Raw genomic sequence first — 24238 nt, 5'->3', positions numbered from 1 at the left:
CAACGCCTTCATTGGCTAGTGCTCCCGCATTCAGAATTAGGCAGGAGCAGGGTAATAAGCCTACTATGTCCAGGTCCCAGGACAGTGTGAGTAACAGACCTCATCCTCCCCCATGTCCGAAGTGCGGTAGGGACCATCCTGGTGAGTGCTTAGTCGATCGGAGGGGTTGTTTTGGTTGCGGTAAGTTGGGCTACAGATTCAGGGATTTCCCATACGCTAGATAGGGGAGTCGTGATGTTCGTCCCCAGAGTCAGACTATTAGTGCTCCAACCCCTTTAGCTTGTCCTACTCCTCCTCAGGGTGCCTCGTCTAGTACTGCAAGTAGTTAATGCCAGAATCATTTTTATGCTATACCACCCCGCCAGGAGTAGGAGGATTTACCAGATATTGTTACTGGTATGCTCCGTGTATTTTATTTTGATGTGTATGTGTTGATAGACCCTGGGTCAAGTCTTTCTTATGTGACTCCATTGGTGGCTGTGAATTTTGAAATCAGTGCTGAAAAGATTCCTGAGCCTTTTCTAGTTTCTACTCCAGTAGGTGAATCTGTTGTTGCTAAGCAAGTGCATAAGAAGTGTCCTATCACTGTCATTAAAAAAATCATGTTTGCAGACTTGATTAAGCTAGACATTGTTGATTTTGACATTATTTTGGGTATGGATTGGCTTTACTCTTGTTATGCGTCTATAGACTGTCGTACCCATGTAGTCAAGTTTCAGTTTCCCAACGAGCTAGTTTTTGAGTGGTTCAAAAATTCTGTAGCTCCCAAGAGTCATTTTATATCCTACCTTAAGGTCAGGAAATTGATATCTAAGGGTTGTATCTATCATTTGATTTGAGTTAAAGACACTACGTTCGAGACTCCAACTATGCAGTCCATTAGTGTTGTCAATGAGTTTCTTAATGTTTTCTCGGAAGTTCTCCTAGGGGTACCTCCCAATAGAGAGATAGAATTTAGAATTGATCTTCTCCCTGATACACAGCCTATTTCTATTCTTCCGTATCGTATGGCCCCCGCAAAACTTAAGAAGTTGAAAGAGCAACTCAAAGATCTTCTTGATAAGGGTTTTATAAGGCCCAGTGTGTCTCCTTGGGGTGCACCCATTCTATTCGTGCAAAAGAAAGATGGTTCATTCCGTATATGCATTGACTATCGTCAGCTCAACAAGGTCACAGTTAAGAACGAGTACCCTCTTCCTAGAATTGATGACCTATTTGATCAGCTGCAAGGTGCTAGTTATTTCTCGAAAATAGATTTGAGATCCTGTTATCACCAACTTAAAGTCAGAGAGTGTGATATTCCAAAGACAGCTTTCCGCACCCATTATGGTCATTTTGAATTCCTGGGCATGTCCTACAGGCTAACAAATGCCCCAATAACATTTATGGACCTTATGAATCGGGTGTTCAGACAGTACCTGGATATGTTTGTTATTGTATGCATAGATGACATTCTTGTATACTCTCTAAGTAAGAACGACCATGCAGATCATCTTCGAATAGTCTTGCAAACCCTTAGAGATCATCAACTATTTGCTAAACTTGACAAGTGTGAATTTTAGCTAAGGTCAGTTTCTTTTCTAGGTCATATTATTTTTTCTGAAGGTATTCAAGTTGATCCTCAAAAGATAGAAGGTGTAAAGAATTGGCCTAGACCTATTTCCTCGTCTGATATTAGGAGTTTCTTGGGTCTAGCTGGTTATTACCTTCGTTTTGTGGAAGGTTTTATCTTCTATTGCTGCTCCTTTGACCCAGTTAACCCAAAAGAAAGTTAAATTTCTATGGTCAGATTCCTGCAAGAAGAGTTTTTAAGAGTTGAAGACTCGACTCACTCCATCCCCTATGATGACCCTGCCTAAGGGTGTAGATGATTTTGTGGTGTATTGTAATGCTTCGAGAGTTTGGTTGGGGTACGTGTTGATGCAAAAGGATAAGGTTATAGTCTATGCTTCCCGATATTTGAAACCTCATGAGAAGAATTATCCGACCCATGATCTCGAATTAGCTTCCGTGGTTTTTTTCTTAAAAATATGGAGACACTACTTGTACGGCGTTCATGTTGATGTCTTTACGGGTCACAAGAGTTTGCAGTATGTGTTTACTCAAAGAGAGTTGAATCTTCGACAATGGTGATGGTTAGAATTGCTAAAAGACTATGATATGAGTGTGTTATATCACCCGGGCAAGGCCAATATAGTGGCGGATGCTCTTAGTAGGTTGTCCATAGGTAGTGTAGCACATGTAGAGGAAGGTACGAAGGAGTTAGCTCGCGAAGTGCATCGTCTGGCTAGGTTGGGTATTAGATTACTTGATTCAGCTAAGGGTAATGTTTGGGTTCGAAGTAGTTCCAAATTATCTCTAGTTTCGAAAGTGAAGGAGAAATAGGATATGGATTCTCGTTTGATCGAACTGAAAGAGTCAGTTAAAGACCAAAAGGTGGAAGTTTTCTCCCAAGGGGGAGATGGTGTATTGAGATTTCAAAATAGATTGTGTGTTCCCGATGTTGATAATTTGAGGCAGAGGCTTATGGCTAAGGTGCAGGCGCACAATATTCTATTTATCCCGGTGTTACCAAGATGTACCACGATTTATGGGAAATTTATTGGTGGAATGGTATGAAGAGGGATATAGCGAAGTTTGTAGAGAAATGTGCAACTTGCCAACAGGTGAAGATAGAGCACCAGAGACCCGGTGGTATGATGCAAGAATTTAGCATTCCTACTTGGAAGTAGGAAGTGGTGAACATGGATTTCGTGATCGGTTTAACTCTCTCCCGTCGTCATCATGATTCTATTTGGGTTGTTGTAGACAGGTTGACTAAGTCAGCACATTTCCTGCTAGTACATACATCTTTTACCTCTGAGGACTATGCTAAGTTGTACATCCAAGATTTAGTCAGGTTGCATGGAGTTTTGTTGGCTACCATCTCCGATAGAGTTACTCAATTGACTTCTCAATTTTGGAGAGCCTTTCAGAAGGGTCTTGGCACCCAAGTTCATCTTAGCTCCGCTTTTCATCCGCAGATGAACGGTCAGGCTGAGAGGACCATCCAGACCTTGGAGGATATGTTGAGGGCTTGTGTTCTTGACTTCAAAGGAAGTTGGGATGAACATTTGCCATTAATTGAATACGCTTTTAACAATATTTTTTATGCTATCATTGGAATGGCTCCATTTGAGGCTTTGTATAGAAGGAGGTGTAGATCACCCGTAGTTGGTTCGAAGTGGGTGAGGTTGCTGTGATTGGAACTGATGATGTGTTCGAGGCTATGGAGAAAGTTAGGTTGATTCGGGAGAGGTTGAAGACAGCCCAGAGTCATCAAAATATGTATGCAGATGTAAGAAGAAAAGCTTTTGAGTTTGAGGTTGATGATTTGGTGTACTTAAAGATTTCACCCATGAAAGGGGTGAAAAGGTTTGGAAAGAAAGGAAAGCTTAGTCCCTGATATGTTGGCCCTTATAGAGTTTTGAATCGTGTCGGGAAAGCAGCTTATGAGATTGAGTTACCTGCAGAGTTGTTAGTTGTCCACCCTACCTTTCAAGTTTCTATGCTCAAGAAGCACATTGGTGATTCTGTTCTGGTTGAACCATCAGAAAGATTTGATGTTTGGGACAGTCTTTCTTATGAGGAAGTTCCAGTCGAGATCCTAGATTATCAAGTTCAAAGACTAAGGAACAAGGAAGTTCCCTTGGTTAAAGTTTTATGACAAAATCAATCAGTCTAGGGTGCTACTTGGGAAGCAGAAGCAGATATGCGAAATAGTTACCCTTATCTCTTCTCCACGAGTTCAAATCAAGTCGAAGGTACTATTCTTCCTCAATTCAGTTGTGTATTCATCTATATGGTTACTCTCTCTATGATTTGTGCATTCTGTGTAGTACTCAAAAGTTTAGAGTAAAGTAATCCCTTCGAATGGGTCGTTCCAGCTGTGCGTCCTTGTTTTCCCTTTTTCTTGACCTATCTGGCAACATTCAAGGACGAATGTTTCCAAGGGAGAGATATTGTAATACCCCGATCGTTCCTTAAGCCTAAATCTGTCTTTTGAGCAGATAGGGTTGACTTTCAAAATGATTGATGTTTATATTTTGTTGTATTTCTCTAATTTCTACTTTTGTTATGTAGAGCATTGAATAAACTTCCATCAATACCAATTTCATCGAAATCCGACATCGGGCGAGGAAGTTATGGCCATTTTACTAAGCGATGTCAGAATCGCCCAGGCCTGATGGTAGACCTGAAGGACCGCCAAGTCCTTGGTGGATCGTCAATTATCCCATCAAGCCAAAGCAGTAACCCCTTTTTCTAGCCATCGTGCGACGGCCAAAATAGTGGGCCGCCAAAAATTTGACGGACTGTCAAGGGGACTGTCAAGTCGAGGCAGAATATCCTATTTCTGGCCCCCGAGTGACGTATGATCTGGTGGACTGTCAGTTTCCTAACGGATCGTCACTTCGACCGTCATGTCGAGGCAAAATGTCCTAGTTTTGGCACTCGAGTGACGGACGATCTGGTGGACCGTCAGTTCCTCTGACGGACCATCAGTTCGACCGTCACAGACCCAATCGACAATTTTTTTAACTCATTTTTTGGGGAATTTAGGTCATTTCTGCCCATTTTGGTCTTGTATATATATATATCCAAGTAGAGAAGAGAAGTTCATTTTTTTCTCCTTTCTCTTCCATAACCCTCTAGAAACTAGGGTTTCTTCCAAAATCCTAAATCATATCTTCTCCAAGAAATTCAAGAATTTTTCAAAGATTTCACCAAGTTTTTCAAGAATTAAGTTCTCCAAGTCAAAGGCATCAAGAAACTTAGCTCAAAAGTGTAAATAAGAGTTTTCAATCAAACTTGTTCATCTTAAAAATCATAATCCAAGGTATGTGGGGTTTGAACATGAACACTTCTTTCGTTCTTGTGTCCAAAGATTTAATTTCTATTGAATTTTATGATTTTTGCATAGTGGGTTTATATCCAAATTAATTTATCAGGGATTTATGAGATTTGAGCTAAACAAGATTAACATATATGACTACTTCATTGTCATATTTCTTAAATTGAGAATTTATGCTCTTTCATGAGAAGTTTGACTATTGAATATAATATTGATATTTAGCTTGAGGGTCAAGAACGAGTCCTATGATGTTTTCTTGAACTTTTGATACTTGATATGATTTGATAAGCAAGTGTACTTGAAGATGAGGAAGATTATTTTGAGATTGAGTCGAGTTAGGAATCCGCAAGTCGATTATGATTCATAAATAAGATATATATTTATATTTTGGTCTTCATGATAGACCCTTGAGTTGATTGAGGTGGATTTCCTAAAGCGTTCTGAGCTAGTCTGGGAGGAGTATTTAGCACCGAGCGAAAAGTGTAGGTTCAGCGTATCCTAATTCCCCAAAACTACGTGTCACCGTAGGATTGAGAATTGAGGGCCAAAGTGCCAAGTTTTTGATCACAGAGATGAGTTTGAGGTTATACTTCCTGGCAAGAGAATAATATTCCCGCCAATGTGGGGTTCCTTCCTTAGGAGAGCAAAATGTTGGACTCCATGCGGCTCACATTGTTTATGTCGGTTATAAGAAACTCCCAAGTCCATAATAGTCTAAGTTTCTTGAGTTACCAAGTCACTCTAAGTCATGAGTCAAAGAGTTTGAGTTGATTCCAATGATTTATGAGATTTATGAAGCATGTGTTATTATTGATGATTTATGAAAATTGTGTTTAAGGAAATTCAAGCGAAGAGAGTCATTATTGTCGACATGCATGATTTTATTTTACACTTATGATATTATTTAAAAATGTTGCATACACCCCCACATACTCAGTACATTCCCAAGTACTGATTCCCATACTCTTCTGTGTTCTATATTTCCTCGTGATGTAGGTTCGGGTGCTCAGTCTCAGCAGGGACAGTGATCTTTGAGTACCTTCATCTATATTTTTGCAGTTGGTACATAGGACCTATGTCCCTGATTTTGCCTTGTTATTAGATGGTCGTTTCTTTTTAGTTCAGTACGAGTCAGTTGGGGATCTGTCCCAATGGCTCCTCAGTCTTATGTAGTAGAGGCTTTTGTCAAACTAGAGTCCCAATAGGTATAGAAATTTCAGTATTTTGATTGTACAGGCCAGTACTTCGTCATATTCCAGTATGTTCATGACAGGATTGCTCTTCCTTATTTTAGCTTGATTATTGTCATAGAGAGTTCTAAAAGTGATGACAGGTTGGGAGGATTAGCTGAGGGCCACCTGTGGCCTTAAACACCATGTGACGTCTCGAGATAGGTTCTTAGGGCGTTACAGATTTTCTCTCTCATTAATTTGTATATTTTTAAATTTTAGATTTTATATGTAGGCCAATTGGACAAATCATATAATAGTATTATGTTTTTAGTATTGTTTTCTTTGTCGTCTGATTATCATCTCATCGTTCGTAACTAATAGCTTTCGCATGATGCCCTCTCAATTTTGAACTCAACAAGTGGTAGCAGAGCCAACGGTTCAATGATTTGATGATAATAAAGATATATATCCAAAAGCTATATATAGAGACAATTTTCAATCATATTTTCAACAATTCTGCTGTTACATATTTGAAAATAAAACTTACTTCTATCCCTACAAAGGGCTCCAATATTTTTAATCCAAAAAAGGCTAATATATTTTTTAACCCAAAAGCTCTATTTTTAAGCATGTCAAATAGCCGTGATAAAGATTATGCGAAGGACAGAGATCAAAGATGAGAAGAAGGCGGATCAAGTGAAGAAAATCAAGCCAAAAAGGGGAGATTTGTTAGGGTTTTTAGGGTTTTTACCCTGATTTTCTTACCAAAATCAAGTTTTATTTTTTCTTGTAAGAAAAATAAAAGTAACCGTAATTGCTTTTACTTTTCCTAAAAATAAAATATAAAACTTTTTTATATTTGACAAATCTCTTTCTAAGAGGAAAGATTTTGGAACTCTATAAATAGAAGACTCCTTCCTTCTCTTGCCATAACACAATAGCATCCACAATGTAGTCTTTTAAGAGTCAAGTTTAGGGAGAGATTTTCTTTCTCATTAGTTTCTATATTTTTAAATTTTAGGTTCTATATGTAGGCCAATTGGCCAAATCATATAATAATATTATGTTTTTAGTATTATTTTCTTTGTCGTCTCATAGTTTACAACTAATAGCTTCCACATGACGCCCTCTCGATTTCAAACCCAACATGTATCTTGATTAAATATGTTAAAAAGGCACTAGATACGTAAAATAAATTATGTATCTCAAAATGCTAATGTCAAAGACATATATTTCTACACAACATGTATCTGGTGAGAAATGTAAAATTTTATAATTTTTAAAAAATACAAATTAATACAATCAAATATTCTATGAGATACATATTATCACAAAGAGATACAACTAATAAAAATAAAGAAATATGCATATTATACTATACTATCAAAATATTCTTTGAGATACATATTAACCAAAATAAATACAAGAATTTAAAATAATAGATACTTATACAACATTTTATGAGAAATGAAGAGCTTTACACCCATATTATTACGGATAAGTAAGGGAGATGAGTTTTGATCAACAACGTATCGGATTTCAAATCTTTTCCTTGTTTCGTCGATTTTAAGTTCTACAACAATAGCTGAAATCAACTCTTATAGCTCTCGTACTTGACATCACTAATCCAAACACCGAAATGACGTAATAACACAGAAATATTCATTGCAAATAGTTGAAAAAAATAATTAGCACGAAGAAAAAAATAAAAAAACACTACGATGCCATCACTCTTACATCTCTCATACTTGACATCATTAATCCAAATACAGAAATGGCGTAATAATACAGAAATATTCATTGAAAATAGTTAGAAAAATAATCAAGAACCTAAAAAAAAGGAGAAGATGATGCAGAATAAGTTTACAAAACGATTATGAATATGAATTTGTTCAAAATTGTAATCTATATATATAAATAAAGCAAATACATAGAGATGCTGATGTGGCATGTCTCTAAAATAGAGATGCTGATGTGGCATGTCTCTAAAGCCACTATTTAGATTTATCTTTTTTCTCATTTTTTTTATCTTTTTCTCCATTTTAATTTTTTTCTTTTAATTTTTTTCATTCATATTCCTTAATTAATAAACCCATTAATTGTTGTTTATTATTACCAAGCACACGCAACAACAGAAGCAGTAATTAGTGCCGTTAGAAACCTCTTGGATCTTCATCTTTTTTCCCTTATCAATAATTCTACAACAAAATTATAATTCCACAGTCCTACATTTTTTTTGTTCTTATGATATTTTTTAGAGAATTTTTGTTCTTTCTCCTTCATTCTCCATTACTTTTGGCTGAATTGACTGAAAGGTATAGTAAAGAGTGAGTTTTTGGCTTTTTTATTTACTGATTTTGCAGATCTTTTTTGTTTTTATGATATTGTGCAGGGAATTTTTGTTGTTCTCCTTCATTCTCCATCGTTTTTGGCTGAATAGACTGAAAGGTATAGTAAAGAGTGAACTTTTGACTCTTTTATTTACTGATTTTGCAGATCCTTTTTTTCTGATGGTATTGTTAAGGAAATTTTTGTTCTTCTCCTTTATTCTCCATCATTTTTGGCTGAATTGACTGAAAGGTATGGTAAAGAGTGAACTTTTGACTCTTTTGTTTACTGATTTGCAGATTCAACGCCTATTTTATGGAAATTTGACGGGCGACAATGGTATTAAGAGTAATGGTATTAAGAGGAATGCAAAATTCTTACAAGTCGGGTATGTAAACTATTTTGGCTACCTTTCAGATTTTTTATGTTCCACATTGGGGTTGAGAAATACAAGTTACCTTAACTTTTTTTTTTCTGAAAAGCCATCGTCAAGTCAATTGTTCTAAATTTTGCCTAAATATGCTTTTATTATATTATTTTTCTTTTTAGTGTAGCCTTAAGTTTGAATTCCTATGATTTTTAAAGTATTGATTTTCATAGTGGAGACTTATTTGTGTGGCAATAGAAGAGGTTGACATAATAGTGATCAGGCATACTATTATGATATTGACGTATTTTCTATAAATGAGCCGAACACATAACAATTCTATTTGAGTAAGCTTACTCGTTATCTGTTAAGCAATGCACCTTTCCAATAGATTTCCTTTTTTAGCTATGTCATGTCATTATTTTATTACTTTTTGTTATTGTTTGTTTGACTTATTATATATCTTGATTTTATTGCTTAAGTGGAACTCATTTAACCTTTCTGTGTAGAAAAATCTGATCAAAGAGAGAATTAGGATGGGATACAATAATTTTGGAGATTTCTACTATGCACATGGACAACTTGGAAAGGCATTTAAGAATTATGTTTGTACACGTGATTATTGCACAACTGCAAAACACATAATTCATATGTGTTTGAATGCGATTCTGATCAGCATTGAGATGGGCCAGTTCACACACGTGACAAGCTATATTAGTAAAGAGGGGCAGAGCCAAGATGCTCTAGAATTGTTATAGTTGCAAAACTTCATTGTGCTGCTGGGTTGGCTAACTTGGAGGCAAAGAAGGATAAGCTTACTGCTCAAAAGGTTTGTGTCTTGTTTCTGACTGATGAGGCATATTCTAAGTAGTGGTTCAGTCTTGAATTTATGTTAAGTGCGGTTCTCAGCCAAGTCATTTATAATTTTGACCTAGAAGTTTTTTCTACATTTGTTTCAGTTACACAACAACAATAAGAAATCTAAAAGGTGTGTCATATTTCAGTTAGCTAATTTTGAAAAGTATAAAGAATTCAGGCTAGCCATGGAGCTTAGATACGGTCCTGATCAGATATTTATGGATCACATATGGTACCTCCCCTTAGTTTTTTGCCTTTGAAAATGTATAGTGCGAAGTAAGAAAAGGAAAGGGCAGCTCCGGAACAAAGATTTTTGCGTTAATAGGGTACAGAGAAGGGCCGCACCCCTTGATTTAAATAGTTTACCTCAATGTGGCATTAGTAACTGCTTCGAATATAATAATTTTACAGTTATTTTGAGGACAAATATAAAAAATGAAGAAAGAAAAGAACATGGAAAATGGTAATGCTAAGTCTAGACAATGATAAGAATAGAGTGTTTTGATTTGGATATAAACTTTTCTTATCTGGCTATGAGCATCTATTCAATTCTCTTCTTGATAATCAAGGAATAAAAAATGCTAAATGTTGTGTTACTGATTCATCCATGTACCAGGATATATCATGGTTGGTTTATTGGGAATGATTGTGGAAATTTCTCTTTACACTGCTATAGCCATAATAAAGAGCTCATTTATGTTGTTCAAAGGATGGGACTCATACATGATCTGCTAAGCCGCGAAGGTCCATTCTGAAACTGCTTGCATTCCCATTGCTGGATTGACAATCCTTCTATGGCCTGTTGTTGGCATTGAAAGTGTCATAATGGTTGTTTTCTCCAGCTTTTTCATTGGATTATATGGAGCTGTTATTGTCTATCAAGTAATTCATCCCTCTGCCTCATTCATTTCTCAATTCTCAAGATTTAGTGTGATTGTGAGATTTATCATTTGTTAAAACTATCTGAATTCAAGAGAGGTCCGTCCAAAGAGGTGTTGCTTTTTTGGTAGCAATGGTGGCAGAGTTTGATGAGTACACAAACGATTGGCATTATCTAAGAGAAGGGTCCATTCTTCCAAAGTAATTACTTGAGTTCTCCCTTATTTCTGTGTGCAATTTTCATATTTTTCAATGTTACTGATCATCTTAGTTGCAGCCAGGCCTCATTATCGAAACAAGAAGGGATCCAGTACGTCAGAGTACCTTGTGAAATGAAATAGTTCAGTACAAGGCAGATTAAACTCAATATTTGTTGAAGCACCTGCAATGCTCATGCCAAGCCTAACCTCGTCTAGATCAGTAAGAGAGGCAAAACAAGAAGTGAAAATGGTGCAGGTATGTTTCTCTTTCTGTATTGTTTTGACTTTTGCATGCTTTTTTTTTAGTGAAAAATGCACCCGAAGAACACTTTTTGCATAATTTGCAAAATGCTGACAAACATGTGAAATGATCTACTCGAGTAACATCTTGAATTATGTACGTGAAGATAGAATTAAGTAAATAAAAGTGTACCTTCTCTAACAACTTAAGCTTTTATATAAGTGGTCACACAATTCACTTAACTTTCATAAAAGGAATCATAGATTTCTTGTCTTGCAAACCAAGAAATTGGGTAATTGAGATATCACAAAAATTAACAGGTGTGGCAGAACATGATGAAAGCATGTGAAATAAGGGGCAAGGAATTACTGGATGCGAAAGTGATAACCCCTACCAACCTGGATGATTGGTTGAAGGCAAAGCACAGAATTGATGTTTCAGTTGTCAATGCTGGTTTACCATGTTATATATTTTTGCGGATAATTTTTTATTCCATAAAAGTTGGATCTGATGGATTGTTCCTTCTTGAGGATCTTAAGATCACACATCTTAACAGACCTAAGGACAGATTGTTGTATTCATTGGATTTATGTTATTGCTGAAAGAATTTGAATATTCAAGATTTATTCACTTATTAAAGATATATGTGTATTTTATCTTATGAAAGAAAATTTAAAAAGATTTAAATGTCACAAAAAAATAAATTTAATGAGCACTCGGCTCTTCTTTCTCCCCATCTCTATAGTAACTTCTTTCTTGAATTAATATTGTAATGATTGGAAGTTAAGGCACATCAATTAATGAGTTTAACTACCCAAAAGAGATTGAAACATTTTACATGAAAGTACCTTAATGTTTTCATGTCAAAAAAACTTTAAATTTTTTTAACTTTTAAATTTAACTAAATATTAAAAACTATGTCATAAATTTAATGAAGTCTTTAATGACTGCATGAAGCATAAATAATTTAATGACCGCGCGAAGCGCGGCAAACTTCACTAGTTACTAACTAATTACCATTTTTTGGAGATTTTCTTTAGTTATCTAGTTGATTGATTGAGTTAATCGCTAATTTAATGATTTACTAATCGTTACAAACCTTATTTTAAGTTAATCAGTCAACTAATAAGATGTATCTCATTTATTTTATATGTATCTGAAATCATAAAAGGAGGGATTTTATGAAATTTAAAAAAAAATCAAGATAATTTCTACTATATAAAAATGTGAAGGAAGGAACGATCAAGGGCAAATAGAGTAATTTCACGCTAATAAAAATCTCCATTTTCACCGTTCTAGGACCATCGTCTTCTTTCTTTAGCCATTTCATATAATATCTTAATCCTCAAGTTACATATTGACAAATAAAAAGAAATTTGATCAATCAGTAATGGTTAATTAAGGTCAAACCTTCAATCTATAAGTGTTTTGGAGAATCTATGGTCTCTGTGGTTTTTTTGACTTTTTATTTTCTTGACTTTTTATTATCGATCTTACTTGTGTGCTAACTGATTTATGACTATATTGTAATATGATTTTTTCTCTGCATCAGAAAAATCAGTGCAATAATAATCCATCATAGAATGGCACCGAGTTATGACTTTCTTTTTGGATTGGGTTCAATTTGATAGATCGGAGTTTAATTTTATGAAGTAAGAGGAAAAAATGTTGGCTTTTTTTAAGGTATTTTGGGTTATTGTTGTTATTTGAAGGAGACGACATCGTCAATTTGTGATATGCATCCAACGTATTTGATGATATGCCCACTTTCAATTTTCTCTTGATGAAATTAAAAATTCAGTTTGATAGTTTATGTGTAATTACCATAAGATATCGTCGCTCTGCACCAGATCTTCGAAATAAAATATTTGCTTGTCCTGCATTATCTATCCCCTGTTGTTACAGGCAAGAACAATATGAAAAATCTGTTGCAAGAAGAGCAGCTCGTGCACAAATGGCAGCTGCTGCCAAGCAAACAATGGTTCCGACATGTTTAGTGGAAATTCATATAGCCGGCTCCAACTCGCTTGGGATTTAAGTGTATTAGTTGCGGTAGTTGTTGTTAAGGTTAATCTTGTTTACTAATATGTTGGCAGTGCTATCTCGCCTATTTGTTCTTAGGGTTTTGAGTTTGTACTTAATGTATTTAGAGTCGTAAAAATCCCAAGTCCAAAACATCTTTCCTAGAATTTGTAGGAACCTATGTTAGATTGGCCTCTTTTCAGGATTCCAGCGTCATGTTGGTTTCTCTACCACAGATTATGCGCAGAGGGGTTAGATGGATCTTCTTTGGTGTTAGCATATATGCTTTCTTGAAAAGATAGTTCCTTAGAAGCAATAAAATATGGAAAGTCATCAAATCCTGTAACATGAATAATAATGGAAAGACACAAATCTCTTCAGTATTCAGATATATACACTCTTAACTATTATCCTGTTTATGTAATCTTGTGGGATAGTTTGTGCGGCTATCTACTGTATTTGTATTTCACTACTTGATTGTTGATGATTTATAGTAAGTCATCAAAAGTTTGGCACGAAATATGCTTGTTGAAAGATTTAGTATCGTTTTTGCATATTGATCCGTTAAATGAAAGAAAGCATCCCTATACAAGTGCATTGAAAAGGATGGGCTCACTCTTAAGACCAAAGATCTTATTGTGAAAAACTTGGAAAACGCTATGTCCACACTTACATAAGACAATTTGCACTTGCCTTTATACATCATATAGCTGTAAACCCTCTGCCACCTTTCTCTTTATTTCCATAAATTTTTGTATCTAATAGTAATTTTTTTCTTATAAACATATATTTTTGATTGATATGCTACTTGTTTAATTCTCAATTGACCTGCGGTCAAGATCTAGTTTTCCTTTCTTGGTCATATTCTTTCTGGTTCATTTTAAAGGTGCATTCACTGTTATCATTATCAAAAAAAGAATCTTAAGGGTGCATAATTCATCAAGAGTTGACTCTAGAAAACATCTGCAGACTTTCAGGTTGAAGGAACACCGGAAAGACCAAGATTGTATGTCTTCCGCTCCAACAAGCATATTTATGTTCAAGTCATTGATGACTCCAAGATGCACACATTGGCTTCAGCTTCAACGATGCAGAAACCAATCTCCGAGGAATTCGACTACTCTGCTGGTCCCACTGAAGTAAGTTCTCAAATATGTTTTCTCAAAAAGGTTATAATACCTTTTCTTTAAGGAGTAATGTTTAGGAAAGTATATATGAGAGAGTGAGGTGGAGCAAGAGATGAAATTATGGAAGGGTCTCCCAAATCAGCTCAATTTGAGTTCTTCCTAGAATTCAAGGAAACCTTTCCCTTTGTGCTGTACACTACATGTTTTCCCGTCTTTTATGTTTTATGTAAAAATTTGAAGAGTGAATTTTCTTGAACAGAGAAGTACCTAAATTACTGATTTTCTTCGCGAGGATAGACTTAAAAGCTCAGTAAGTGTAGTGGGAAACGTAAAGACAATATCTTAGACCAAAAGATTAGAGAAGTGCGAACTTAAGAGGAATTATGAGAGGAGTTGTTGGCTCCTCATTATCCATTATTTCTATTTCCCCGAAAAGATGAGCAGATATTATTGTTGTCTTTATTTTCTAGGTCGGCTGAAATTATTGCTCTTGTACTTTAAATGCCCTGTGACTCCATGCTTCACCTAACCTTTTAAAACTGTAATATAATCAAGACAGAGTTAGATGTTTTTCGGGCTATTGCCATCGTCTATCATTTCAATGCCCCTTTGATCATTGTCTCCTGTGCTAACTTGTCTTAATTGCTATAGGCTTGTCAAGGTGATTTAATCGTGGGATTGTTCATGTGGGTACATTTACTTTTACCCATGTTGAGCAGTAAAGTGAGCAGTAATCCACAGACGCGAGACTTAATCTTACAGCTGGCTGAGAGGTACATATTTATACTCTTCATAGAAGTACACAAGACTGCTGAACATTATTTTCCTGTTAACTTTTCCTCTTTCTGCAGGACGGAACTTCCAATTACTTTAAAGGACTTGTGCTCTTTCTCTGCTACTTGATAGTCACTGCAAGCTTCTTTGTGCATATAGATCCAGATGATATACGTGAGTTATATTCTCTTTGTGAAATTGCTCTATGGCAGCTAATGGTCTTGGATTTATATAAGCTTTTGGTGGTTTGTTTTAACTGATAACATCTGCTACTGTCACCATTATTCTGATCTTCGTTGCTTTCTTGAGCACTTCATTCTGTGGTTAAATAATATAACTGGTTAACTATTTTTGGTCGTGTCAAACGTAACATTGTATTGATAACTACCCATCAGATGTTTTAGTTGAGATAGACAATTCTATGGAATATCTAGAACGTGCGCTAGGTCCTGATCTGACAACTAAGCAAAAAAGATGCTGCTTTAATGAACATGAAGATGCAATCTAGAGAGCCAGCTGAAGCTAAAACATCCTTAGTTAGTTGGAATGAGTTGGTGAAGACTTTCTCTTGAATGATGAATTCAGTATTGAATTTTAGTTAGGCACACGTAAACTGGTGCATATTGAGGACGCATTAGTGAAGTAAGATGTTCTTCTGTTGAGCCTTTAAGAACTAGAAGATAACGTCCAACAAATTCTTTTTCAACTTTACATAGAAGTCGTGCCACTGCTCATTTCAGACTAGAGCTGATTAGCAAATCTCAGATGAGAAATTACGTCCAAGCAGTCTTTAACAAAATAGATCTGTCATGCATGTTTACTGGTTGCGTAGCTTTTTCCTCTTGAATAGTTTCATTCACGCTCTTTTACTTTTTCCATATGTCATCCAAACGAGTAAAATATGCACCTTCATAATGGTTAGGTACAACATCAAATTTTTCTTCCTAAAACTTGTTTGGTTATATACTAGCAATTTTCTTTAGAAACTTGAATAAAAGAGTATTCTCTCACGACCTTTTCCAAGTGAAATATATGTCCAGACACATTTCAACTTTCAAACACCATTTTTTAGCTAAATTTCCAATACTATTGTTTTTTTTTTCCAAATATCACTCGATTCATATCCAAACGTCTACCAAATGACCAACTGCAGCACTTACTTATGGCAAACTAACAATAAAGATGCTTATTAATTGCAGGTTGAGATAGATATTTTGACAGGACTACCAAGAATTTTGCAGTCGGACATTATATACGACTGTGGTCAAAGCTTGAATCCAGCTACAGACTAAGGACAGGTTCTTCTTCTAAAAGACTGTACTACTTTTTCACCTAGATATTAGCATTTATAATAAGGGGTGGATCGGGATTTGGTCGAACCCAATAATTTTGATGTAAATCCTATATATGAGTTAAGTTTCATAGCTCAGTCATTAGCAATTGAAATTGTTGTCCTAAAATCCAAACCCATAAAAATCAAATCATGTACTGCTTTACTTATAACGAATGAATGAAGGTGTCCGTAACCCGGATTTTATACTTTTTTAGCTGTTTTTCTTTTTCTCTAGATTTTTTGTGGACTTCGGACAATATTTAATTGAAGTTGAAAAAAGAGTAATCTGGATATTAAAGGTGAAAGAGTATTTCGATGTTGCAGTTGTGCTTAAACATGAATTTCACTATTGATTTTCCCAGAAAATATTTCCACTTGAAGTAATACTCATACAAAGTTTTCAATGTTTCACTTGCATCTATGAATATGAAAGTTCAGTATTCAAAAATACTCTATTTTTGCAGATTGGAGGGGCATTTGTACAAGGAATTGGATATTTTATGCTTGAAGAATATCTTACAAATGAAGACGGACTGATGGTTACAAATAGCACTTGGACATATCATAAACCGACGATTGACACCACACCTAAACGTTTGAACGTTCGTGTGCTAAACAGTGGACATCACAAAAAACGTATTATATCGTCTAAAGGTACTATTCTTTCTCCATTTAATCCTCTTAGCTTGTTGTACTGACTGCTTCAGTGACTTGTGAGGGACTCTGTTACCTCATTTTCCACTTGGTTGAGCAGGGAACATTTTGTGTAGAGAATGTCAACTAGATAATGGTCAAAAGCACACCTAAATTATCTTTTTTAGCAAGTTTCATACCCCAACTCTCCAATGTTTCCTTTCCTTACTGAACGATCACCATCTATGTATTAAAAACACATCAATTATCAGCTCTTCAAGTTGGAATGTGAGGTGATTTTTCAGGTGTGATGTGTTTTGGCTATTAACTCAATATCAACTATATATGGATTTTGATTCAAAGTAACATTGCCACAACCAATGTAATTTTTGAATATTAGGTGGAGTATGTTAACACCGATCATTCGAGTTAGAGGCAAATGTCGCTGTACCTGTGACGAATCCTCCAAAGATGCATAGAATCATGTGTTCTCCGCTCTAAGCTTTGTTTCTCAGACCCTACAAAAATTCATAGAATCACGTGTTCCGCATTTTAATTAATGTTTCTCGGAACCTCCAAGAATGATGCCGTACCTGTATCTGATCTCCCAAAATGCATAGCTATTTGAGGATTCGACACACAACAGATGTATTTTGAAGAGTCCCGAACAACATAGACTCTAAGTACATTTCAGTCGGAAACATTTCTTGATAGCATGACTTGAAATACTGAATGTTATTACTTTTGCAGCTTCTGGTGAACCACCATTGCTTCTAGCAGCTACAGTCCATTCTGCTATAAGAGCAGCCATTAGAGAAGCCAGAAAACAGCTAAAAAGTTGGGACAAGTTCGATAAGTTTGCTTCAAAATTCTATCTGGACGTACCTGCTATAATGCCGGTTGTGAAGACAACTATCGGCCTGGACTACGTGGAGAAATACTTGGAAACTTTGATCAACAAACCATCCACCTAAAATTTTCGATTCAGAGAGTGTCCGTTGCCTGGATTTTAAGAAAAGATGCTAACATTCCATAATTTGCATGCTTGTTATGGCACGAGGGTCGATTGGAGCATCAACGTGTATTGTGATGCCCCAGGTTAAGGGTTTGCTCGGCAGACAGTAAGCTAGATTGATGTCCTGGATTTTATCTAAAGGTGTTCTATGTCTTGGATGAAGCTAAATAATTACTAATTGTATTACTTTAGTAGCTATTTGCAGTATTATGTTGTATATTGATAGAAATTTGAACCAATTTAACTTGGTTATAATTATGTGAATAAAGACTATACACTATAACCTGTTATCTGTAACAGTAAAAATGTTGTACTACTATCATTGTTCCCACCTTTAGTCCTGTTTTAGTAGTCGTTGGTTTTCATTGTATGTCTGTTTTAATGATTTCTATGCTTATTTATCTTATTTATCTTACGTGTAGTAATTTTCTTTTGGATTCTGTATTAATGTGTAAAATGTAAATGTGTAATTCGTTAATCTTTGTGAAAATTAACTTTGCATAAGGAGTTTCCAATGACGTACCTTGAAGAATCCAAAGGCAGTATCCATTCAAGGCCTACTGGATTTGCTGAGTCCTTGATTATATGATTCAATAAATGTGGATCGATTTTTGTTTGTTTTGTGTGATATTTTGTTCCTATTTATCTATGTTTTTTTTAATTTTTGTTTGTATAAATCTTGATTCCACATGTTCTGTTCTTCCATTCCTACACCACACAACTCATGCTTAAGTCCAAACTTTATTCTCAATTCATGTTAACTTATTATCATTCAATTATATGTAATTTGATTATTTTATTAGTTTCATAGCAAAATTATGGTTGGGCCCGTGCAAAGCACGGACAAACCTATCTAATATGTAAATATAAGTAAATTTGTCGGAATTTACGTAAATTTTACTATTTTTTTTAAAAGAAAATGGACCACCAGATCGGCTCTTCATTGCTTAAAAACAATACTAAACTGCTGAGTACCAAAATGTCAAAGCCCCAATAAATAATCTGAACATAGAAAACAAAAAAAGCATAAAAAAAAATCTTACATTCTAGAAAGTCAAACTAGGGAACCAAATCGCCTCTTCTGTTGTATTCTAGAACTATATTGTCAATCTGTTGACGATGAGTGATGAGAAGCGATCACTCAATCGATCCCAATGAAGACATTTTACAGTTCACAATTGTCAAATCTGAATAACTATGAGTGTGGTAAGCCTTCTCCTTTTTCCTCTAGCAAAATCTCAAAAGTGCCAGTGTCAGATTTATCAGTCTCCATTTTCTTAGAAGAACGATCCGTCGAGAGGCTGATACCGATGCACAAGAAACAGATTTAACAGGTTCATCCGCCAACATGTTATCTTTCCTGACTGTATGTTCAATCACTACATGATGTTGGCTATCAGAATATTAATCCTTTTTATCTCCATTGCTATAAACCCAAATTTCATCTAGAATTTTTTTAAGAGAGGTTACCTGTTTCCAATACCACAGGTAGTAGATGATGATATGTATAGTGCTCCAACTGAATCCTCAAGGCCATAGTTTCTGCCAGTAGTATAGATCCCTCTCCGACCCTTCTTTCTCCATAAAGCAAGTCTCATCTTTTGTTTGGCGGCGGGGTAGGATTTTGCACTAATTTTAATAGTATATTACAAAGACCCTTCTAATATCATAACACAATAACATCTACAATATAATTTTTAAAAAGTATTTATTTAGAAAGATTTCTCCTAATAAATTTTAAAATTTTCAATTTTATCGTTTGATCAAATCATATCAAATAATATATTTTTATTTAATTTTTCATATCGTCTCATGATTTACAAACTAAAAGCTTTTGCATATAAGAGCTTTTTAATCATATTTTCAATAGTCCTGCTACTGCATTTTTAAAAATAAAAATAAAATATTACTTTTAAATTAATTTTTAACCATGTTATTTTAAGCTTTATTTTTAACCATGACAAGCAGCAGATGAAGATTATATCAAGAACGAAGTTCATGCACGTGATATGAAGAGAAGACGGATCAAATGAAGAAAATCAAGTCAAAAAAGGAGATTTGTTAAGATTTTTGCCTTGATTTTCTTACGATATTTAAGTTTTACTTTTTCTTTAAAGGAAAATAAAAGTTATCATAATTATTTTTATTTTTTCTGAAAAAAAAAATATAATTATTTTTCATATTTGGCTAATCTCTTGGAGTAAAAATTTTGGACATCTATAATAGAAGATGTCTTTTTATACCATAATACAATAGCATCCACAATGTAGTCTTTTAAGAGTTAGAAGAGCTTTTTTCATATCATAATACAATAATATCTACAATGTAGTCTCTCAAGAATTTCGTTTAGGAGAGATTTTCTCTTTCATTAATTTTATGTTTTTTAGTATTATTTTTAATATTAGGTTTTATATGTAGATCAATTGGTTAAATCACATAATAATATTATGTTTTTAGTATGTTTTTCTTTGTCATCTGAGTTATTGTTTTTTATAATTTGCAAACAATAGCTTCCGCATGACACCTCTCGATTCCGTACCCAACATCATCCTCATTTCTAATACAAGATACACTTGAACTTGGATCAGGATTTTCCTTAATTACTCCGTCAGAATTATATTTGAAAGTGCCACCATCTGGTAACTTCCAATAGACCACTTTACATTTGATTTGTTGTGATTTTACAATATTTTCAACGCCTCAAAATAAGGGATTGTTGTGTGATGTTAAGCACTTTTTGATAGATTTGATGTGTATTTGTGAGTTTGTGCAGAGAAATAGGTGTCGAAAGGGAATAACAAAAAAGGGATGAAAAAGTATTTACTAACTCTTAGAGCTAAGGTACGACTCGTAGAGACAAGGCATGAATCGCACCAAGGCCCGCTCTGATGGCAAAAGCTGAGATCCAAAAGAAGTCAAGTCCAGATCCAATATACGAGTCCCTTTTAACGAGTCGTTAGCTCAGGTCAAGAGTCTCTGATCTGTGTGTAAATTGTAAAGTCAAATATCAGAGAAAATGCAATGTTAAGTCAGTGATTACGGATAGAAGTCAACGTATGGATCATCCTCACTCATTCTGGTGAATTGTGAGAAGAAAGTGCAGAAGGTTGAAAAGTTAAGAGTCAAGTCACCACGGAAGGAAGCTACGAGCCACATGATGAAGGTATGAATTATGTTCACTCATTTGAAAAATTATAGGAAGCAACTACTAAAAGGTGCAAAACATGACCCAGGAGGCATGACTCAATGTACGACTCGTATGATCAAAGAGTGAGTCGTATCGAGAGATAGCAGAAGAACTGAAGAAGGATAAAGAACGAGCTGCAATTATTACCTACGAGTCGTGACTTCACCGTACAACTCATAGGCATTGCCGAACATGCAATCCCATTATATATAGGATAACTTTTGTTTTTATCTATAAATACCTTTCCTAGGTTTTTATTATAGTTTACACTCTCTGAAGCCTTGGAAACTTATTTTATTCTTGGGTTTTGGAAAATTACTCATACTTAGATTATTGATCACTAATTCTTCTTTGATAATTGAAGATCTCGATTTATTCACTCAATTTGTAAGTTTATAAATAATTTTTAATTGTGATTCTCAAGCCACGAGTAGCTAAATATCATAACTAGAGTTATGAAAATCATGATGAATTAATAAAGTAGGTTAAAGTATTTAAGGGTCGTTTGGTAGAGTGTATTGAAAAGATGATGCATGTATTAGTTTAATGTGTACTATTAGGGGTCGTTTGGTAGAGTGTATAGTAAAATATAATGCATGCATTAGTTAATGTGTACTGCTAGTACCTTATTTGGTATGACTTTTTGCCTATGTATAACTAATGTAAGCATTAGTTATACACTCTATTGTGTATTGAAGTGTGTATTAGTAATACTCTCTATTTTCTATGTATTAGTAATACAAAGACTTTAAACACATGCATTAACTTATTAAATGACTTTAATATCCCTTAATTTCTCTCTCAAAATATTTCACTATTCTTTTTCCCGTCATTTTAATTTGCAATAGTGAATCTTTTCAAAACATTTTATAATTTCTTTTCCCATCATTTGAATTTACAACAATGAATGGTTGATATAAATAACTATAACATATTTTTGCTTTGCTTCGAGAGTCTTTAAAAAGATTATTAAAAAATTGAGTCTATTTCTTAATTTTATGTCTTGTATTTTATTTTTGTTTCGACTATGTTAATCCGTTGGCGTAACATTTTCACGCAAAGACGAAGGTCTTACAATTAATCCTAAACCTCTATATAATAGTTCAACAAGACTAATTATGTTTGAAATAGCAAAAGAACTTTGTTGCAAAAAAGTGTACAAAATCAAAGAAGAGTATTTTCGTAAACAAAAATTTCTTTTATAGAAATTATGTAAGATGTATTATTTCTTATGCATCAAACCAAACAATGTATAAGAAATAATACATGCATAACCAATACAAGCATAAATAATACAAGTATTGCTAATGCAAATATTACTAATACATTATATTTTGCATTGTTCTTATACACTCTACCAAACGACCCCTTAGTATCTTGTTTGGTTCATTTTTTATCTTATGTATAACTAAAGCTTGCATAAATTATACACTCTATTGTGTATTGAGGTGTGCATTACTAATATTACCCCTTTCCTATGTATTAATAATACAAATGAATTCAATACATGTATTAGCTTAAATAATGAAATAAGTACCCCTCTATTTCTTTAAAATATTTTTCAATTCCTTCTCTGTCTTTATCAATGGAACAACAGAGGTATTTGAGATGGCAAAATTCCACTAAGAAGCGATCTTATCTGTGTTCTTGTTGAAGAGTTCAACAACTTATACTATTGCCTTGTTCCTATTTTCAAATTTGAACAATAGGAGTGGATTTTTTTTCTTTAAAAAAGAAAACATGCTATAACCCAAAAACTAGTTCTAATCCATGGTGTAGACACGTGATTTTTTATCCTCCTTGAATTTTAACTTATTTTTTTATATTAAATATTTATATTTGGTCTGATATTATTTAAATTATTATTTTATTTTAATAAATTTTTAAATAAAAAATAAATAACTAAATAAAGTTAATTTTGAGATATTTTTATTTTATTTTATTCTAGTTTTAAAAACAATACAAAATTTATGATTGTATCAAAATAATAATAATAATAATAATATATCTTTGTTTTCTAAATTTTAATAAATTATTAGTTTTAGTACTATTTTATTTATTTTTGGCTATTTATAAATATATATTTTATTTTCTTAAAATATAAAAATTAATTAGTTCTATTTATATTTATTATTATTTTAACTCTATTATCTTATTTATTTATTCATTTATATTTATTTATTATTTATATTTATTTAATATTATTAATAGATTTTTTAAAAAAGAAAAAAATTATCTTTAAAATTTAAGGGCCCGTTTGGCCATGAAAATTTTTTTGGAGTTAGAAATTGTGGTGTTTGGCCATGAAAATTTAAAAAATAATTTCAAAAAAATTTTCTTAAAAGGGAAAACAGGTTTTTGTTGTTTTCACAATTTTTCAAATCCAATTTTAACTTTTATTATTATTACATATAACCCCAATCTTTTAGATTTTTAATAAAACTCTCCTTATAACATTACTTTTTCAATATTACGTATACAACAATTTTAAAGAATAAGATAATTATAATTTTAAACTTAATGCTATCCTAATTAATATATATCTCCTTTTCTCTCTCATCATTATTTTTATCCCTTATTTAATTTTCTCCCTTATTTAAGACATTATTTTACAGCTAATTTATATTTATACCCATAAATATATAAAGTATTATATTTATAATAGAAATGTACAAAGTATGTTATATATAAAGTTTATACCATGTATATACCATATACACACATATATAAATATACAAAGTATTAAAAAATCTACTAAGTATATTTATTATATAAATATACAAAGTATGTTATATATAAAGTTTATACCATGTATATACCATATACACACATATATAAAAATACAAAGTATAAAAATACATACTAAGCATATTTATATATTTATGGTATATGATATACTATACCATAAATATGCAAAGCATGTTTTACAATGAAATAATTTATTCACACATAGTAAAATCTTTCGTGTATAAGAAAATTAAAAAAATAAATTAGCGGCACTTTAAAATTTAATAACAACTCATCATTTCCTATTTTTTAGGAACGGAAAATGAAGGACATAAATTAAATAAATTCCTAAAAAAATAAATTTATTTGAAAGATAATATTTGTTAACTAAAAAAAAAAGAAGCAGTGATCTGTTAATATAACATCCATATTTAAAATTTTTAAATATGAGAAAACGGCTATTAATGTAAATATTATATATGTT

General features: G+C 33.5%; 2 protein-coding genes and 2 long non-coding RNA genes across 5 annotated transcripts; 3 read left to right on the top strand and 1 right to left on the bottom strand.

The window, feature by feature from the left end:
* Positions 1-12532: 12532 nt before the first annotated feature.
* LOC124887728 lies at positions 12533-16840 on the top strand. The gene is made up of 7 exons (XM_047397638.1): positions 12533-12588; positions 12842-12917; positions 13915-14097; positions 14737-14858; positions 14937-15033; positions 16059-16157; positions 16657-16840. The coding sequence occupies exons 1-5, from the start codon at positions 12533-12535 to the stop codon at positions 14986-14988; spliced, it is 489 nt and encodes a 162-aa protein (XP_047253594.1). The 3' UTR covers positions 14989-15033; positions 16059-16157; positions 16657-16840.
* LOC107845663 (indole-3-acetaldehyde oxidase) lies at positions 15351-17799 on the top strand. The gene is made up of 3 exons (XM_016690092.2): positions 15351-15413; positions 16657-16846; positions 17576-17799. Exons 1-3 carry the CDS (start codon positions 15351-15353, stop codon positions 17797-17799), a joined length of 477 nt encoding a protein of 158 aa, XP_016545578.2.
* Positions 17800-18752: 953 nt separating this feature from the next.
* On the bottom strand, positions 18753-19456 carry LOC124887970. The gene is made up of 2 exons (XR_007045651.1): positions 19311-19456; positions 18753-19219 (listed from the first exon to the last, which is right to left on the bottom strand). It is a non-coding gene; the product is annotated as an uncharacterized LOC124887970 (long non-coding RNA).
* On the top strand, positions 18775-21419 carry LOC124887971. 2 transcript variants are annotated; one of them, XR_007045653.1, is made up of 3 exons: positions 18775-19174; positions 20351-20479; positions 20614-21419. It is a non-coding gene; the product is annotated as an uncharacterized LOC124887971 (long non-coding RNA). The 2 variants fall into 2 exon arrangements; XR_007045652.1 differs by lacking the exon at positions 20351-20479 and having other exon boundaries at positions 20614-21003; positions 21074-21415.
* The last annotated feature ends 2819 nt before the right edge of the window (positions 21420-24238 follow it).

Source organism: Capsicum annuum, chromosome 10, assembly GCF_002878395.1.
Source record: "Capsicum annuum cultivar UCD-10X-F1 chromosome 10, UCD10Xv1.1, whole genome shotgun sequence".
NCBI lineage: Eukaryota > Viridiplantae > Streptophyta > Magnoliopsida > Solanales > Solanaceae > Capsicum > Capsicum annuum.
This window is presented reverse-complemented; position numbering and strand designations above follow the sequence as displayed.

Bases quoted from the DNA above. Each gene is read 5' to 3' on its own strand.
- LOC124887728 (XM_047397638.1), top strand. From the start codon at position 12,533: ATGACTTTCTTTTTGGATTGGGTTCAATTTGATAGATCGGAGTTTAAT. The intron at 12,589-12,841 runs GTAAGAGGAAAA...CTGTTGTTACAG, and splicing joins TCGGAGTTTAATTTTATGAA to GCAAGAACAATATGAAAAAT. The intron at 14,098-14,736 runs GTAAGTTCTCAA...TAATTGCTATAG, and splicing joins ACTCTGCTGGTCCCACTGAA to GCTTGTCAAGGTGATTTAAT.
- LOC107845663 (XM_016690092.2), top strand. From the start codon at position 15,351: ATGAAGATGCAATCTAGAGAGCCAGCTGAAGCTAAAACATCCTTAGTT. The intron at 15,414-16,656 runs GTGAAGACTTTC...CTATTTTTGCAG, and splicing joins TAGTTAGTTGGAATGAGTTG to ATTGGAGGGGCATTTGTACA. The intron at 16,847-17,575 runs GTACTATTCTTT...TTACTTTTGCAG, and splicing joins ACGTATTATATCGTCTAAAG to CTTCTGGTGAACCACCATTG.